This window comes from Brachyhypopomus gauderio, chromosome 8 (assembly GCF_052324685.1).
Source record: "Brachyhypopomus gauderio isolate BG-103 chromosome 8, BGAUD_0.2, whole genome shotgun sequence".
Taxonomy (NCBI): Eukaryota; Metazoa; Chordata; class Actinopteri; order Gymnotiformes; family Hypopomidae; genus Brachyhypopomus; species Brachyhypopomus gauderio.
Window position 1 is genome coordinate 4,927,929 of NC_135218.1, and position 18,661 is coordinate 4,946,589.

The window sequence follows — 18,661 nt, forward strand, 5'->3', positions numbered from 1 at the left end:
CAAATCGCTCCTCGTGAGAGTATCGCACTGTTGAAGCAGCTCCACGAGCCGACTCTCCCTGCGATTTAGTCGTACAGTTTGAGCTGGAGCTGAGTACACGATTTAAAATATCGCACAGTGTACGCCCAGCTTTAGCCGCAACATGTTTTGCGTTGAGGTGGTAACGAAGGGTGGAAGTGCTCCTGTGATAAGCGAACTCCTTCCTACATAAAGTGTAAATAACACTATTTTTGTTTGTACTTCCATCTGAAAGTTTCTTATATTTAAATTTCCCATCCACCAGCGTAGCCTCTTCAGTCATCTCCATCATGATCATCTTATTGTGTGTCCATAATCTGTATGCCCGGAACTCGCGCACTGAGAAACATTCCACGGTGCAAAAGTGTCTCGTCCGTTAAATGCGTTAAAATGCGTTAATTTTTTTTAGTGCGTTAATTTTCCTGTAATTAATTAATCGAAATTAACGCGTTAAAGTCCCACCACTAGTTAAAATATGAGGAGAAACCAAGTAAACACTTTACCCCACCCCCCAACCCCCCGCCCCTTCTGGGATGAATAGCTGTGGGGTTAGTGAAGGGAATGATGCAGTCTGTCCTGCCCCCCTATGTTATCCCGCAGTGCCCTGCCGTTTGTCTCGCATGATATCTCCTGGTTAGCCCTGAAGCCCTGGCACTGCGTCTGCACTCTACATCTTGTTGTTTATATGCAAAGCCATGCATTGCAAAAACGCCCCCGCCGTACACGTCACCGCTGTGAGCTCGAAGCACGTGTGTGTCCTCGTGCCCTAGCTCGCTGTATTATTGATCGGCGAGTCTGGGGTTTGGCTTCTTGTAATATTAATGTCTTCTTCCCAGCCGTGCACCTCTTCTCTCTGTGAGTGTATGGACAGAGAGATGTATCAGTATGCCACACAGATTCAGACCCCCGTCGCATTACGAGGGGCCTGTAGTGTGTTTCCTTCATGCCTGTTGCATCACTGATGGGTCCGTGTGTGGGTGAGCAGTGTTTGTGTGTCCCTGCAGGAACACAGAGTGCCTAGCTGCATACCATGAAGTGGAACCTGTTCAAGAAGAAGCCCGAGGCCATGGTGGGCCCGGAGCCCACAGGCGTGGGTGCGGCTCACCCCACTAGCTCTCTCACCTTGGCCCCGGCCCCCGCCATCTCCACCACGCCAGATAACTCCACGGAGTCGGGGGGATCGTCCATGGACGACATCTTTGAGAAGATCAAGAGCAAGTTCCTCAATGAGATCGAGACGATCCCACGTGAGTCCCTTCGAGACGCGCTCTTAGCGTGGCTTGCTGGGTAGTGATGGTATGAACTGTGTGTGTGTTCTATGTTCAGACACCCCATGCTTACCGCGTCTGGGCGGCTGACCTGTCTGGATTTATTTCCTCCAAACTACAAAAGAAGGCAACAAATATGAAACACAGTGTGACATCTTAAGCAGGACTCACCGCTTAACACTAATGATTTTGGGATTATTTTGGTTTTTGGTTCATGTGGTCCTGACACCCAGTCTATCTTGTCTTCTTATTCTCTTTGCTATTTGTACCTAGTAACACCTTATAAATATGGAAGCAAAGCAATGTCTTGCTCTGCCTCTGTCTGCCCCTCCCTCCACCTCTGTCTGCCCCTCCCTCTGCCTCTGTCTGCCCCTCCCTCCACCTCTGTCTGCCCCTCCCTCTGCCTCTGTCTGCCCCTCCCTCCACCTCTGTCTGCCCCTCCCTCCACCTCTGTCTGCCCCTCCCTCCGCCTCTGTCTGCCCCTCCCTCCGCCTCTGTCTGCCCCTCCCTCCACCTCTGTCTGCCCCTCCCTCTGCCTCTGTCTGCCCCTCCCTCTGCCTCTGTCTGCCCCTCCCTCCACCTCTGTCTGCCCCTCCCTCCCTTCCTCTGCCTCTGTACGCCCCTCCCTCTACCTCTTCCTCTGTATGCCCCTCCCTCCCTCTACCTCTTCCTCTGTATGCCCCTCCCTCCCTCTACCTCTTCTTCTGTATGCCCCTCCCCCTCCCTCTTCCTCCGTCCGCCCCTCCCCCTCGATGCTGCAGTGCCTCCCTGGGCCCTGATCGCCATCGCCGTGGTAGCCGCCCTCCTCATCGTCACCTGCTGTTTCTGCATCATCAAGAAGTGTTGCTGTAAGAAGAAGAAGAACAAGAAAGGGAAGAAGGGCAAAGACGGCTTCAACATGAAGAACATGCAGGGAGGAGACGTACGTGAGGGGACCTGGGGGACCTGGGGGACCTGGGGGGACCTGGGGGGGGCCGGGGGGACCTGGGGGGCCCGGGGGGACCTGGGGGGCCTGGGGGGACCTGGGGGGGCCGGGGGGGCCGGGGGGGCCCGGGGGGACCTGGGGGGACCTGGGGGGACCTGGGGGGGCCGGGGGGACCTGGGGGGGCCGGGGGGACCTGGGGGACCTGGGGGGGCCGGGGGGGGCCGGTGGGGACCTGGGGGGGACCTGGGGGGCCCGGGGGGACCTGGGGGGCCCAGGGCTGCACCACCATCACCAGGATGTATAAGAGTCCCGTACAACCTGACACGCTAGTGCCCGAGGCCTTTAGTGAAGGCTTCATGGTGCATTACTGTTCTTTGACTTTAAACGCACTGTAACACACTGCTGAGTCATGAGCAAATGAGAACAAATGTGTGTGAACGAAGAGAGTCCATCCAGTCCTTTTCGTGTTTTGTAGATGTATTTTTTGTGTGTCTGAGTAATGTGAGTGTTGTATGTCATTTGTTTTCTCTGATAAGAAAAGACATGCGAATTACTGACAAGGCAGAAAAGACATGCAGTCCGGGGATTGTAATGCAAAGAACTTATAGGACTAGAAGTAGTGGAGGCAAAAAAGAAATAAAATTGAATAGGTAATCTCAGAGCCTAATCTCAGATAATCTCACCCCATGAATTCAGTTGCACTCACGGCATAATATCAGTTAATCCCACACCATAACCTCAGATAATCTCACAGCTCAATGAGCCTTAAGAACATGGCCCCAGCTCTTTTTTTTACAGTGTGTCTTTTCTCAGAGTGGTGTTGATGGCTCTCTTTGCTGTCTCTTGTTCTCGTCCCGATGTGTCTCTTGAGTTCAATCTCTCCCTCTCTCTCATTCCCTCTCTCTCTCTCTGTTCTCCTCCCTTCTGTTTTTTTGTCTTACGCGTGTGCACTGCGTTTCTCTGTGCTCGTGGGTGGCGGGCGCGACGGTAGGTGAACAGAACAACTCTCGATCTGTTGAGTACGGTCACATGACCCCTCGGCAGGGCGTGGCACATTGACCATTGTAACATCCTTGTTTTTTTTTACACATTTTGCTGTTGTTGCTCGACAACAAAGCAAAACAGAAAAAAAAACACAGGAAAGTTACAATGCAGATGGACACCACAACCGTAATGAGATGCGAATGGAATAATTAACTCACTAATACTTACAGGATTTGAAAACAGAGGCAACCCATAAGACTGACAGTGAATGCATGTGTTAAAGGGCACAGCCTTTTAAAGAGGGAAAAGCTTAGAATAACCTCAGAATAACAGACTTGAGAATAACAGACCTGAGATTAACAGACCTCAGAATAACAGCCCTCAGAAAATCATACCTCAAAAGAACTGACTTATTTTCAAGTCAGCATAAAAGGGACTTTACTTTTTTTTAGACTTTACATAATAGGAGGACTTTGTGCATATTCTGTGCTGTGCCCTTTAATTTGCTTCTATAGGGAGATGATTAGGAATATGGACTTGAGCTTGTGAGATCTTTGGTGGCACTATGTGAGGAACACACTGCCATCGCGAGGCCCAGGCAGTGAAATCCCTTTCACGTGAGGATCAGGACCATTTAAAATTGAATATGGGAATAATTTGATCAAGGGGACTTACTAAGTAAGATATTTCATAACGTAAAGTTAGTGTGCTTCTCAAGCCATCATTACTTTCTGTTGTTTTTAACTGAACTCTGGATATGAAGGGGAAATACCCATCCAAAACCAGTGGAAAACACAGATGATATTTACATGATCTCTCTCTCCCTCTCTCTCTCCCTCTCTCTCCATCTCTCTCTCCCTCTCTCTCTCTCATTTAAGAGCATAACACTAATGATTTTGGGAAATTGGACCCCTTGTTTTCTTTCCTTTTCCTGTATAATGGCTGAACCAGTTTGATTGAATTAACACAGGAAAATATAATTACATCACTGGTTCAGCCCAGCTTTTTGCTAAATTACCGAGGAATATGAATCTCAAGTAATTTCAGATTCAGTGTTTTTCAACCCTTTTTCCTTCACCAGTGTGAACACTATTAAAAGCACTGTATAAAATCACTGTATAAAAGAGGAAAAAGAAATACAACACACATCAGCATTTCTAAGACCAGAAATAGCACAAAGGAATCTATTACTCTTTAAAGCTCTCTTGCTCACTCATTAATCCCAGGGGTATTGCTGAACAGCACAAATTGGCTCGGGCTGATGTGGGAAATGGGCCCCTAGATATGGGCAGCCAGCACTAAATTACACAGAGTCATTTTGAGCTGCAATCTCTAAGACCTTAGTCTTGAGAGCATAATGATGTTTCACAATACATATGAGAGTGTATATATATATATATATATATATATATATATATATATATATATATATATATATATATATATATATATATATATATATATATATATATATATATGTGTGTGTGTGTGTGTGTGTGTGTGTGTGTGTGTGTGTGTGTGTGTGTGTATCCTTTCTCTAGTGTTAGGGTTTTAAGGTTTGTAGGTTTGCATAAAAGTACTACATAAATTTGTTTATTGCATCAAGACTGTTTGACTTTGTCAGCAACTTCTATTTAAACAAATTGAAAACAATTTGTTTACCAAATCCCTTTACACCAACAACCCACTGCCAGCTCTTCCTCCGCCCATTTGATCTTCAGTTAGGAGCTGCTATCTTTGCCTTTTTCACAAAACAAGGAAGGCAGACATTTCCAGTCATGTAAGGCCAAATCAGTTTAGAGTTGTATATTCTGTTGTTTATGTCAAAATAAAACTCCCGCGGGCCAAAACAAACATATCAAAACCAATACTGTCATGGATCGGGACGTCTAACTAGGTAACCAAGAGGTAAAATCATAAATCATGTTTTTAGGGAATCTAATGGCTGATTGGAGTCATGGATAAAAACCGACCCATTAACATAAGAGACAGAAAGCTAATACAAGAGGAAGAAGATTATATATATATATATACATACACACACACACACACTTACACACACACACACACACACACACACAATGCCCCAAAAAATAAAGGGAACACTAAAATAACACATCCTAGATCTCAATGAATAACATATTCCAGGTGAAAATTGTAATTTTTTACATAGTGTAATGCGTTGAGAACAAAGTAACAAAAATTATCAATGTAAATCAAAATTATTATCCCATGGAGGTCTGGATTTGGAAAATAAAATGACAGACTGATTCAACTTTAGTGGAAATTCCACAGGACAAGTTAAAATGAGGCTAAATAGTGTGTGTAGCCTCCACGTGTCTGTATGACCTCCTTAAAACGCCTGGGCATGCTCCTGATGAGGTGGCCAATATATATATATATATAAAATCCAATTTATGTGGATTACATATTTGAAATATTTATGGTACAAAATTTATAATAAATAAATACATACATTTAAATGAATAGCATCATACAAATGCCACTGAGACAACTCACGGCCAGTTGTGTTCATTCCATAATGGCTAGAATAGTGTTTCTGAAATATTCCTTTCATTGAAGTCATTGAAGTCATTGATTAGAATGCCAACACCTCAAAGCCTCAAGGGTCTGCACTACACACATGTAGTAGAATTGTCACCAAAAGAAATTGCAAGCTCAAGTCATTTGCAACTTCTAGCCCTGAATGACTGCATCAGTAAGAGGCTGCTATAACAGGCGTATGAGTAGATGGGGCCAGATAGTAGCATTTCTCCACTCTTTGCACTGGGAGCCTGACAGGAAGTCCTGAGCTTGTGGCATGCTGCAGACAGGAAATGACCGTGTCGCAACAGGCCCGTCAATGGTACTCACACACTCACACACTCCTCCACCAGATACAACAGGATGATGATGACGAGGAGGATGGGGAGACGGGTTTGACAGAGGAGGAGAAAGAGGAAGAGGAGAAAGAGGAAGAGAAACTTGGGAAGCTGCAGTACTCGCTGGATTACGACTTCCAGGACAACAAGGTACCAGCTAACTGTCGTTTTCCCTTTTCCTTATGGATCCACGTTTAACAGGCACGTAGCATTGTGGTTGTGTCTGGACATTGTCCTTCAAAGTACAATACTTACAAGGTCAAAGTGAACTCTAACACTTTCATATTTATGAGCATTCCATCTGTCGTTTTACTAAGCATAACTTTGGATAGATCTGATACGGTCATATATGATTAATACTATTTTATTTAACGTTATTTGAACGTTAAGCTGTCCATCATTCCTACAATGCATACTTACTATTTTACTTTCTTTCTTATTTTCTTATTTTCTTTCTTTCTTTCTACCTTCTCCCAGTTGACAGTGGGAATCTTGCAGTGCGCTGACCTAATTTCCATGGACTCAGGAGGAACCTCTGACCCTTATGTCAAAGTCTTCCTGCTCCCTGACAAAAAGAAGAAGTTTGATACCAAGGTTCACAAAAAGACACTGAATCCGGTATTCAATGAAACCTTTGTCTTCAAGGTAAGTTATTTTTACATAATTTTTGGATTTTCAGATTATTGGATAGTTGCAAAACCTTATGTTTTTTTTCAAAGAATATATGTACATTTAAATACACTGCCCCAAATACAAACTCTAGGCAATCTTTGACTTTGATATAATATGGACTTTAAAGTCAAGTCAAATGTCCCTGCATGTTGTTCCAGGTAAGCTGGTATAAAGCTACTTTGTAGGGGTAATGCATTTAGCATGTGGAGCACTGTCCATGGTCCTGAACATTCTACAACACAGATTAGAAGCAATGTTTCACAGCTTTTTAACTAAGCCACAAGTGCACAAATTAAACAATGTGAAATTTACAAATTTACATGGAGTCATTATGTGGTGTTGAAAACAATCTCAGTGAAGATGTGCCTAAGAACTTCACTACATCAGTGTATGAATATGGTTTAAATATCGAGCTCTGTAAAAATAAGACTGTTGCTTAAACCTCAAGGATTGTGGATTTCATTAGGACCTGTTTAATAGTGCATTGAGAAACGAGCTGTCAGACCAACCATGAATCTTCAGATAATGTCTGATGGTTATACTAAGCATAAATATTAACATGATTCATATTTCACTTGTTTTGTTTGCTTATTTGCTTGTTTTCTTGTGAATTTTAAGCAAAAAAATATTGTTCCTATGCTTTCTTAGCACTGCTGGTTTAATGCCTTCTTTGACTCAAGAGCTTATATTTCACTTAGTCACCAATAAGCTCTATGGGCAACTGAGGAGTCTCTGGTGATCGTTCACAGCGTCTTAGCGCATTCGCTTCCAGAGGACCAATCTGGTAGAAACGAATCCCCCCGCGTTCAAATCGTCTGTCCAAGGGGAGAAACCTGACTGTGCATGCCGAGATGGAACAGCTATATCTCACTACTGCATTCATGAATGAAAGAAGGAGGGAGAGAGGGAGAACGGGGACGACAGGACAGCGAGGAGCTTTCTAGGAAGGGAACAAAACACAGAGGACAAACATCTTTGTTTTAGAGCTGTAGGCCGAAGGGAGTTCATTCGTCTTCCGTGACGCACCTTCACTAATGATTCACGGGTGGACCCAGCTGCAAACACTATCCGTTACAATCCTTGCCTTCGGGGTTCTGAGAATCCTTCTTTGCCTAAAGATTAGAGGGAAAATCAGAATATGCTCTCGAGTTTTTTGGGTGTCGTCCGCTATATGTATTTAAGATGAAAGAGCCTCAAAACAGGCACTGTTGGAAATGCGAAACTATCGATTTGGTTCAGTGTAATTATGCACTGAAGTTGAAGTGTTTTGCAAAGGATCGGCATTCTGAGATTCATTGGGCTCTTGCGGAATGCCACATGCAGACCCTTGTTGAAATGGGAGTGATGTTTTTGTCCCAAGTGAGTTTTGAGTGCCATTGATCTGCCATTGACTCAAGGGGGAAGGATGTCTAAGTCAATTATCATTTTGCCTTCTCTGGGATTTTGTTGCACAAGAAGATCGAACCAAAGAGAAAAGCAAACCAAGAGGACACACCATGCATGACCTCACCTCCGTGAAGGTCAGGGGTCACTGGCACTACAGTCACTGCTGAAGAAAGGGAAGTAGATGTGAAGGGAAAGACGTAATGTGCAGTTAAGCAGATAATCAGCAAAGGTGAGAAGCAGGTGCCTTGGCACCTGTGTGTCTCCTGCTCCGACCTTCATGGGAGAAGAATATGAACTAAAGAAGATGGATGAAATGAAAGCTCGTGTGTTCTGACATATCTTGAGCGGCACAATATTCAAAAGGCAAGGTGTGAAGTTGTCTGGCTGGGACCTTAATAGATAATATTTCAAAATAATCTGGCTTTTAAATGTTTTCAGTAGTCCTTAAATGCATGGGTGTTTCTCCACCAATTAGCAACGTAACTGTGACATGCGGAGGAACGGACACGACACGTAGCAGATTGGGTGCAAACACGAACTTTACTGAACATAGAACACGTAGCTTCACTGCGGTGGCGCAAGCACATCAATGTGACACTCACACTGGCATGAAACTTAGACAAAGACGAGCACACGACACTGCGCCAACGCACATTAAATAAGTGAGTTACACAGACCCACGTGACCTCGAGACAAGGCACAGGTGTAACAAACGAACACGCTCACAAGCAACCCACACCCACGGAAGTACAAACATGGACATAACGACACGCAGACAACGTAACGGCACGCCCACAGGGAAGGGTCCGGAGCTGTTCCGTAACAGTAACAGCTCTAACACAAACTGATCCACCAGCTGCCACTGAGGCAAAGTAACACATTAACGTGTATCTCGTTATATTGTGACATTTTGCTTGTCACCAGTATTACATTTGGCTAAGGTCGTGCTATAAATTACAGAACTTGATTCATAACTATTTTATAACAACTAAATAATTGATTTTTTTATGGTTGTGGTATATCATTACTAGTAAATTGGTATGCATGGGAGGTGAAAGCCTAGCTGGAGGCCCTGGTGGAGGGGAGAAGAATGATTGTGTTGTAAGGAGGTCTTGGTGGAAGAGAGGAGAGTAATCGTGTAATAAGGAGGTCCTGGTGGAGGAGAGAAGAATGATTGTGTTGTAAGGGGAGGAGAATGATTGTGTTGTAAGTGATCTACAGTATGTCCCTAAAGGTGAACACTGGCATGAACACAAAGGAATCATAGTCATAAAGACCAGCTGACTGAACAATATCTGCATCTCTCAAGTTCCCCTGTTAACGTCAGACTCACCCAGAGCCAAAACATTTGGCCCGCATTTGTTTTTTGTTAAGCAATGTTTATGAATACAGTTTATTTATAATACACACGTTATCTTACAGTATGTCTTTTATTAGTATCTCCTTTGTATGATTTGTATGAGTCTCTTTCTGCCATTATCACGAGGATCTTACTGACTTTTACACATAAGTGACATGACATAAAATACATTTATTTAGTGACTTCTCGTGGGTCCCTTCCACTTTAGATCCCCTACCAGGAGCTGGGCGGGAAGACCCTGATCATGTCTGTGTACGACTACGATCGCTTCTCCAAGCACGACATCATTGGAGAAGTCAAGCTGCCCATGAACACCGTGGACCTTGGTCAGCCCATCGAAGAGTGGAAAGACCTGGAGAGTGCTGAGAAAGAAGAGGTGAAATGTCTGATCTCGGGAATCAACATCACACCTTCTTTGGATATAGTATATATGTAGGAAACACCATTAAATGTATCAGAAAGAAGCCTAGATATTTTTTTTGTTACTTAATCCTGTTCATTTGATTTTTTGATCTGACAGCCTTCTGAGCTGCACCGAGTCTCTGAGTGTCTGAGTCTCTGAGTGTCCTCTCAGACCGTATGTGAGTTTGTCCTTCTTGTTTGCTTCATGTCCCCGTAGCCGGAGAAGCTGGGTGACATCTGCATCTCGCTGCGATATGTGCCCACTGCAGGCAAACTGACCGTCTGCATCCTGGAGGCCAAGAACCTGAAGAAAATGGACGTGGGTGGACTGTCTGGTGAGCAGGACTGAAGGGCATTATGTGATGAAGAACACCATCATCAGTCACTTAATACTAAGACACAAGCTCAGTGGTCATCAAATGTGACAAAATGTCATGAAAGCAGCACCTAATCAAAATGGAGATGTTCTTTAAACACCTCTGCTACAGATTACTGCTTATCTGATTGGATAATAATCTGTAATGAAATCTGAAAGCATTTCAGGAACTCAATAGATATTTCCTAATTACGCTTTTTTTCAGTACTTTTGATGAAGTTCTACGTGAAGGTGAAATAGTACTGTATGTTGAAGTAAAAATTTTTTTTTAGTTTACATTTTGTTAGCATTTTCTTCATGTGTTGTATGCAGCATGAAAAAAGTACTTCACTGTCACTTTTGCTGAATAATGTGTACTGAAGAATGTGTACTGAAGAATGCGTACTGAATGATGTGTACTAAATGAGTCAGTACCTGTTTTGGGTGGCATTCTGTGCAGATCCATATGTGAAGATTCAGCTGTTGCAGAACGGCAAGCGACTGAAGAAGAAGAAGACAACCGTGAAGAAAAACACGCTGAACCCGTACTACAACGAGTCCTTCAGCTTTGAGATCCCACTGGAGCAGATGCAGGTACACTTCCACAGTAACGCTGTAACACAGACCATAACACAGGTTGTAGCACAGACCATAACACAGATTGTAACACAGACCGTAACACAGGTTGTAACACAGACTGTAACACAGGCTGTAAAACAGACTGTAACACAGCATATCAAAAGCATTACTTTATCAGATTGCTTTTGGGAAAGTAATCTTTGCAGTTTTGTCTAGTCCTTGAGCTCCATGCCTCCAAGTGAAAGCTAGGAGCTAGCTGGGGTTATGTTGTCTGCAAGAAAAGAAGAGAAACTTGTGGTGAAAAAATTCTATCCTTAGCCAAAAGCCATTTGTTCCTTAATCATTTTTTATCCTCAGATATTTTTAATGCTTTGTAATGTTTCTGTTAGAAAATCCTCGTGGTGGTCACTGTCTTCGACTATGACAAGATCGGCAAGAACGACGCCATTGGGAAGATCTTTATCGGGACAAAGGCCTCGGGCACAGAGCTGAAGCATTGGTCCGACATGCTGGCCAACCCTCGCCGCCCCATCGCCCAGTGGCATACCCTCAAAGAGGAAGAGGACATAGATGCCACTCTGGCAGGCCTCTTCGCCAAGAAGTAACCTCACCCCGCTGCGGCCCATCCACCCACTACTGCATGAGACCTTCCCACTGTCCACCCACCGCCATGTCTACACCAGATAATCACAAAGTATCCAAAATAATATACTTGAAGAAGTTAACAGCCATTGCTGAATGTGAAAACTCCCCCTCTCTGTCCATCGCCTTACGCCGTTTACGCCATGTAGAGTACACTGAATAGAAGCATGAAGAGATGGTTGGAGAAGAAGACTTTTATTTTGTTTTTTTTGTCGTAAAGCAGTTTTCAGATTTGTCATCCTGTGCTCTTGCAGAAAGGTGATATTTGCACTCGATTCAGCCTCCATGTCCCTGATAGAGTCACATTATGCATGCCACGTTCAGCCTCTGGTCATTTGACATCAACCATCCAAACTGATTCAATATAAAGACGTGTTACTGAATGTAAGTGATGAATTTGTTATGAGGGCACCTGTATCGATTAGGGTGGTTCTACAGTACTGACTACATGTCAGTAGTGAAATATCCATGTCAGTAGTTTGGGAAAAGTGTCAGCCAGGGGGCAGAAATTCAACCTTCAGAAGAGTTTGCATTTTTTCACATTGGAAAATATGCTTGATTCATTTCTCCACCATGTACACATTGTTTCACGTTAAGTCTGTTGTCAGGGCTCATGTACTCCATTAACAAGCCCAGGTAAAGTTACTCTAAATGTCATATTCTATGATGAAATTGTTTACAGTGTTGAATGAAAATGTTTCTGGCTGTTGAACTAGACTTCAGTCTTGAGACAAACATTTTAGATAAATCAAAGCGTTGAATCTGAATTTGGGATGCTAAGGTCAATTAAGAATCATAGTTATGATTTTTAAAGGGATTTCCATGTCAGAGTTTGTCAGAGAATAGCATCACCTTATGCTTAAAATTGAAGCATATCCTACAAACGTATGATTGTCAGAGTCTTATGCAAGGGGTTTAAAAGGGACAATAGTGATTATTGCTGTGCCAAACGGGGACCCTCCTCTCTTTCTCATTAACAGCCACCACTTAGACTACACTGAAAACGCTCAAGAGTGCTTCATGAGAATCAATATGTTGCCAACTATTATAACGGTATTTCTGAAAACTTCTAATCCATTTAATGCATCATACATTTGCATACATATGTGTCGTGTATGTACTGCATACATTTTAAGCCTCATTGGTTAGTTGTTGCATTGTTTGTTTGAAACATACATGCATACTCAAACTTCCATGCAGTAAAATGACATTAATCTTTGAAATGCCAAAGTAATAATGCAGGTCTAATAGCAAAGGGCACAGTCCACTGGAGATGTGATCAACAGACTCCCATCTCCTTCTGTCTGAAGAAACAAGGCGATAACAATTCACTCAAGCCATTGGTGTGCAATCCCCCCTCCCCAAACAACCTCCCAGATCCTCTCTGATTTTGCTCTGTAGATATGCATTGATCAACTTTGTTAATACAGCATGTATCTATAACTTGATGTACATAGAAGCATGTTTTGAAGATAGAGCATTATTATATTGTGAATGTGTGTGGCATTTGTCATTTTGATAATAAAATGTAGAGGAAAAATGCACTGACTGCACATTTTATTAAAACTTCCCAGAATGGGTATAGAACTGAATGTAAATCCAGAGTGACCGATATAAAGCCTTTCAGGGGACTTTTAATTTGCCTGGGTGTTAAAAGTGCTCTAGGAACTGTGTGCAAATTTTGTGCTATTCAGTTAAATCACAGATTTGTGGTTTCATTTGTAATTGGTTTGTTTATTCCTGTGCTTATTGTTTTTTTCTTTATGTCAACTTTGTCTAGTCGATATTTACATGTTAATGATTGTGTATTTGTACGGGTCTTGTGACATTATGTTTTGGGCATTCGCTGTGTATGAACATTAAGAAAAACATAGTCAGAAGCCATATGTGGCCCGTATTTCACAAAATCCCATTATCCCAGTATAGTCACTACAGTTTACTCTACACTTACACATCCTTCTGATAAAAAAATTAAGCTAGATACTTTTAGATATAAAAGTAACTGCCTGTTCAAAGGCAGTGTGAGATTTTATTTCTTTAACAATACATAAAAGTAATTTACTAGAATATTGGTGATAGGCTACCTCCACATTTATATTGGCATACAAATATATACGTATTTGGCATTTCATAATAATCAGTGCAAATAAGCTCACAGAAATAGAATTAGTTAAAATATTACAATTCTAGAAATCCACAAGTAACAGTGGTTTGATTTTATTATGCAATGCTCGTGTGTGTGTGTGTGTGTGTGTGTGTGTGTGTGTGTGTGTGGGTGGGTGGGTTTATTTTATTTGTAAGGTTAGCTTTTTCCTTGAATATGGTTTGCCAGGTGACAGAAGGATGTACCATCCTGTTTCTAAAATAATCATTATGAATGGAACGATAATTACAAAATAAGTATGTTGTCTCAAAAGCTTGAAATATAATATTATGTGTGATTATATGTGTTTCCCAATATAATTTTTTTAATCACCCTGTCAATTGTTCCATTATGTGCGGGTCTTTTAATGTTTGAAATGAGGACAATGTAATGTCCATCATTGTGCAAAAAAATGCTGTGAAAATCCTGTGGAGATGTTTCATTACAATACGGAGGGAGTACTAAACCTCTCACGGGCTAATGCCTTTCTCAATGTTGGCTTCCGTCATAAGAAGCCTTGTTGGAGGAGCAGATATCCTGATGTGTTTGATCTTTCATCTCGAACGCCTTGTCTGCCACAGTCTGAGGGCATCGTTAGGGTCTCACACTTGCTTGGTGATGAGCTCACTCGCTTCATATGCGGCGCTGTGTGGGATTCTGCTTCTATCTGTTGTAGTCTACCTTGCAATAGCTCTAATACTAAAACAAAAAAAAACGTCTTCACATTTCTTCTGTGACCATAATTTCAAAGCTGCGGGGGTTCTTTAATCTCTTGCCAAGCAGACAACAAAATCCCAGTCTTCCCTGGGACACTGTGGACGCCAAATGGCTGGCCCCTTACCCGTGTTGAAATGTTTAATCCACTCCTCTTTTGGAACCTGTGTGAATCATAGAGACTTTGGCGCCGCAGTACTACCAACAGTACTGCTCTCCGACATGCTCTTATTCTGCCTCCGCACTCCGCTCACCTCAAGCTCCGTGTAGAAACTTTTTCCCCAAAGAACTGCTGGAGCCGCCTCCCTTTGACCTGTCTCATGACCTTTGACCTGTCTCTGTGATTCCTTCTGTGGATGCTTTGGCATGCTTTTACTTCTCTTAAAGAGGAACACATTTGCCGGTGGAATATAGACCTTTGCGCTACTCCTGTAGCTTATTCTCATAATGTAAACCATTAATATCCATACATCAAGAGATGCCAGTCGTTTAAAAGGTCTACGTGCAGAATCATCGGTTGGTTATTGCTTAGCTAATCACATAAAATAAAGGTGTTTTAAATATCTTTGTGTGGAGTGTGTCAGTTCTCAACTATATATATATATATATATATATATATATATATATATATATATATATATATATATATATATATATATATATATATATATACAATATTCTATAAATATAAAATCTAAATGCTTCTATGTCCACAAGGAAATATCGTAGTTGCTTACGCGGTATCTACAGGTCACCTGTGAGCAGCAAGATGGTGCATGGTGCTCAAGTGAGTTTTGAGGTCTTCAGTCGGATCTGAACAGCTACAATTCTCCTGGTCTCTGCTGTTGTATCACTAATAAAGATTAGTGAGCCAGTACTGCACCTAAGGCACCACTCTCCAGAGGTGGGACCAAGTCAGTGTTTTGCAAGTCTCGAGTAAGTCCAAGTCTTTATACCTCAAGTCCCGAGTCAAGTCTCAAGCAAAGACACTCAAGTCAAGTCAAGTCTCGAGTCAAGACAGGCAACAGTCAAGTCGAGTCCCAAATCTGAAACTTGGAATTTCAAGTCCTTTCGAGTCTTTTTTTTTTTTTTTACCAATGTTGCAGGTATATTTTAAATGTAAATAATAGACATGCGTTCTTTTTTAAATCTGTATTCTCCTCAAATCTTGATAAAACGTGCAACTGAAAACACGAAGTATAAAAAAAATTAAAATTACACCTCTTTATTGCACAGTTCAATTTGTTAAACTTAGCTGCAAAAATATTCAATTTTCCAGAAATAAATATTATGTGAAAAAGTCATAAGTAGAACTCCATGTTCAAATAAAAAGTGCTGATATTTTCACAGTACAATACAACGAACCATAACAGCATTTTCCCTCTCTTCTCTTATCTGGTTTCTTGGAGAACATGTGTGAGTGACACAAGACAAACAAATATAAGAACTGAACAATTAACAGGAATCTGCAACTTTAGACATTTCAGTAAACTATTCTGCATTGCATTTTCTGGCCAAAAGTCTGTATGTCATTTGTGCACGATGAATGATGTCCCCATAGCTGAAAACTCGCTCCACTTTTGTCAATATATTTTTTTCTCGAAGTAGATGTCTTCAAATACACAATCCATGCTGAGATAGAACTGGATATTATGATGGTGACAGAGAGAGGCTCTCTTCCCCGAGTTCAGATACAGAACCCAGGGTTGCCAACTCTCACGCATTGAGCGTGAGACACACGCATTTGACCGTCTTCACACGCTCTCACGCCACACATCCGATTTCTCACGCCGGAAAAAAATCTAGTTTATTTACCTCTGATCCACATCTATGATTCAATGAGTTACTAGTTCGCTCTGGCACCAACCACTGGCGATCGATCGATCGCGATATAATACTTAATTTGTGTCCATTTTACACCCCGCCCGGTAAAAATTTACGTTCGCCAACCCCCCATTTGATTGGTTGTGCTGCAGCTCATGCACACGCACACGTACAGAGTGTGGAAAAGCAGAGGACTGGTCTGCGTCAGAAGGACGGAAATGAAATTAATGGGGCGCACTTTATAAATATTAATATGCGTTTTAAATTTTAGATTTGGGGTAAAAAAAATGAAGTCTTTGCAAGTAAACAGGTTCAAGTCCAATTCAAGTCCCAAGTTATTGGTGTAAAAGTCCAAGTCAAGTCTAAGTCTCTGAATATTTTTTCAAGTCAAGTCAAAAGTCTTAATATTAATGACTCGAGTCTGACTCGAGTCCAAGTCATGTGACTCGAGTCCCCACCTCTGCCACTCTCCATCACTGTAGGTCAGGTTAACCTTTATCTGATTTCTTCACATGACCTTCCCTGAACTATACAGGTAGCTTTGTATTTTTTTGTATTCTGGATTCAGGCCTTTCTGTTCTACAGAGAGAACTTTCTGAGGTCACACTGGTTATTCCTTTTATGGTATTTGTGCCCATATGCTGCTTTTGAGCCGTTAAACCGTTTTATTTGTAATTTAATTGATTAAATTACCCGCTGTGGTTTTCTGTCATGGGTTTTGACTGTTTGTGTGTTAGTACTGCATATACTATTAAATGGGAATGCTCTTCTAGATTACTCACACGATAGGTATCTATACATGTACTCCAATTAACTGGCACTTTAATTCAGTTAAAACGAAAAAAAAAAAACAAGAGAACAGTACAACACTACAGATGCTCTCAGACTGCGCCTAAAGGACAGAATCGTTTAAGCCTCCACCCAGTAGGTGGCGCCATGTCATTTTCTTCAGACGACCTCTTCAAAGATTCAGCTTCACAGCAATAGTGAAACAAAGGACCGGATATATTAGCAGCAAATCTAGTACGATTGAGATTAAACCCACAGCGACGTGTTTGAGGTTTATTGCATTATAAGTGTAAGTGATAAGTTCATTTTATAAAAAAAAAAAACTTGTAATGTTTATTCTGTGCACTTTTATCAGCCTGCTAGCTGCCCCGCTACGAGGCTACTGCGTCCCACAGTGCTTCAGAGAACCAGCCGTGTTTATGTTTATGTTTATGTTGTTTGTTTATATCCTTCAAGCCACAGACGATGTCCGCAGATTTGGACCTGTCCGCCCCAGAGGTTCCTGAGCCCACATTCTTTGAGAGTCTCCTGCGCTATGGTCTCTTTCTTGGAGCCATTTTTCAACTAGTCTGCATCTTGGCTATAATCATACCCACGTCCAAGAGTCATGAGCAGGTAGGTGGCGCCTGTACTCCCCACCTGAGAATAATGTATCTACAGTGTCATGTTCTCCTGGCACGATGTTTGCATTCTGTTTCAGTATTGTACATTATGTCTATAAGGCTGATTTGTTTTGCACTAGCTAATGTGGAATACAAAATCTAAGCATCTTAAACTTGTAGGAAGAGTCTGCAGAACCAGCAGACACAAAAACAGAACAGAGCAAGAAACCCAAGACACCTGCACAACAGATACGACAAAAGCCTAAAAAGGAGAGCAAGAAGAAGAGATGAGGCTAAAGACGTTTAAATAAAAACAAAACATGGACCATCAAAAACGCACATTTCACATGAAAGTATTCAAGATTTGTTGGCAAATCTTACACTAAACTGTACTATTCATTCAATTCCAGATATAGTTTGTATCGGTGCATTTAAAAATGTTATCACTACAAGATGTTATTGTTTATTTGATAGAAGTGTATAATAAACTGGTTATGGGATAGTTATATTCCTGTTTGTGTGGGTGTGTGCGCGCGTGTGTGTGGGAGAGTGAGTTAAAAACTAATTAGCTGTACAAGCAAAGTGCACATACACTGATCAGCCGTAACATTAAGATCTCCTGTCTAATATTGTGAAGCCATTTCTTAACAATGTTGGTGCACATTATCCAGCTAAAGGAGGCCACTGCCATTAGGGTGTACCTGGTCTGCAATAAATTTAAGTAGGTGGCACATCTGCATGAATGCCAGGAACCTGCAAAAGCAGATCACTGCCTCTGCCAGTCTGACTTCTTCCCATAGTGTATCCTGGTGACATCTTCAGCCCAGCACCACGTATGCTGCCAGCCCTCCACATGACGGAAAAGCAATCGCGGTTCAGACCAGGCCGCCATCTTGCATTTCTCCATGGTTCACCTGTGATGCTCACATGCACACCCCCCCCCCCCACACAAACACACACACACACGTGTTTCTGTGGATAATTGAAGATTCCAGGGAGCAACTGCAGTGTAAACCTTGTGTACTTACACACACACATGTACGATTCCAGGGAGGTACTGTGGTTAAAGATGTGGAGATAGTAAAAATTGCAATGTCATTAATATTGTTTCCAGTG

The 18,661-nt window shown here is 42.1% G+C and overlaps 2 protein-coding genes across 5 annotated transcripts in view; both read left to right on the forward strand.

The window, feature by feature from the left end:
• The window catches only part of syt2b (synaptotagmin IIb), a 43,294-nt gene extending 28,401 nt beyond the window's left edge, over positions 1–14,893 (forward strand). For 3 of the 4 annotated variants that reach the window (XM_077013919.1, XM_077013918.1, XM_077013920.1), the window contains 8 exons: positions 1,023–1,265; positions 2,048–2,208; positions 6,093–6,227; positions 6,555–6,722; positions 9,704–9,871; positions 10,115–10,232; positions 10,713–10,846; positions 11,221–14,893. In XM_077013919.1, coding sequence (XP_076870034.1) covers positions 1,049–1,265; positions 2,048–2,208; positions 6,093–6,227; positions 6,555–6,722; positions 9,704–9,871; positions 10,115–10,232; positions 10,713–10,846; positions 11,221–11,436 — 1,317 coding nt within the window. In that variant the 5' untranslated portion in view covers positions 1,023–1,048 and the 3' untranslated portion in view covers positions 11,437–14,893. The remainder of the gene's footprint in view (positions 1–1,022; positions 1,266–2,047; positions 2,209–6,092; positions 6,228–6,554; positions 6,723–9,703; positions 9,872–10,114; positions 10,233–10,712; positions 10,847–11,220) is intronic. The other variant, XM_077013921.1, reaches the window with a different exon arrangement.
• A 2,150-nt stretch (positions 14,894–17,043) lies between these two features.
• manbal (mannosidase beta like) lies at positions 17,044–18,051 on the forward strand. Its single transcript, XM_077013936.1, has 3 exons — positions 17,044–17,232; positions 17,400–17,558; positions 17,726–18,051. The coding sequence occupies exons 2-3, from the start codon at positions 17,409–17,411 to the stop codon at positions 17,834–17,836; spliced, it is 261 nt and encodes an 86-aa protein (XP_076870051.1). The 5' UTR covers positions 17,044–17,232; positions 17,400–17,408; the 3' UTR covers positions 17,837–18,051.
• The last annotated feature ends 610 nt before the right edge of the window (positions 18,052–18,661 follow it).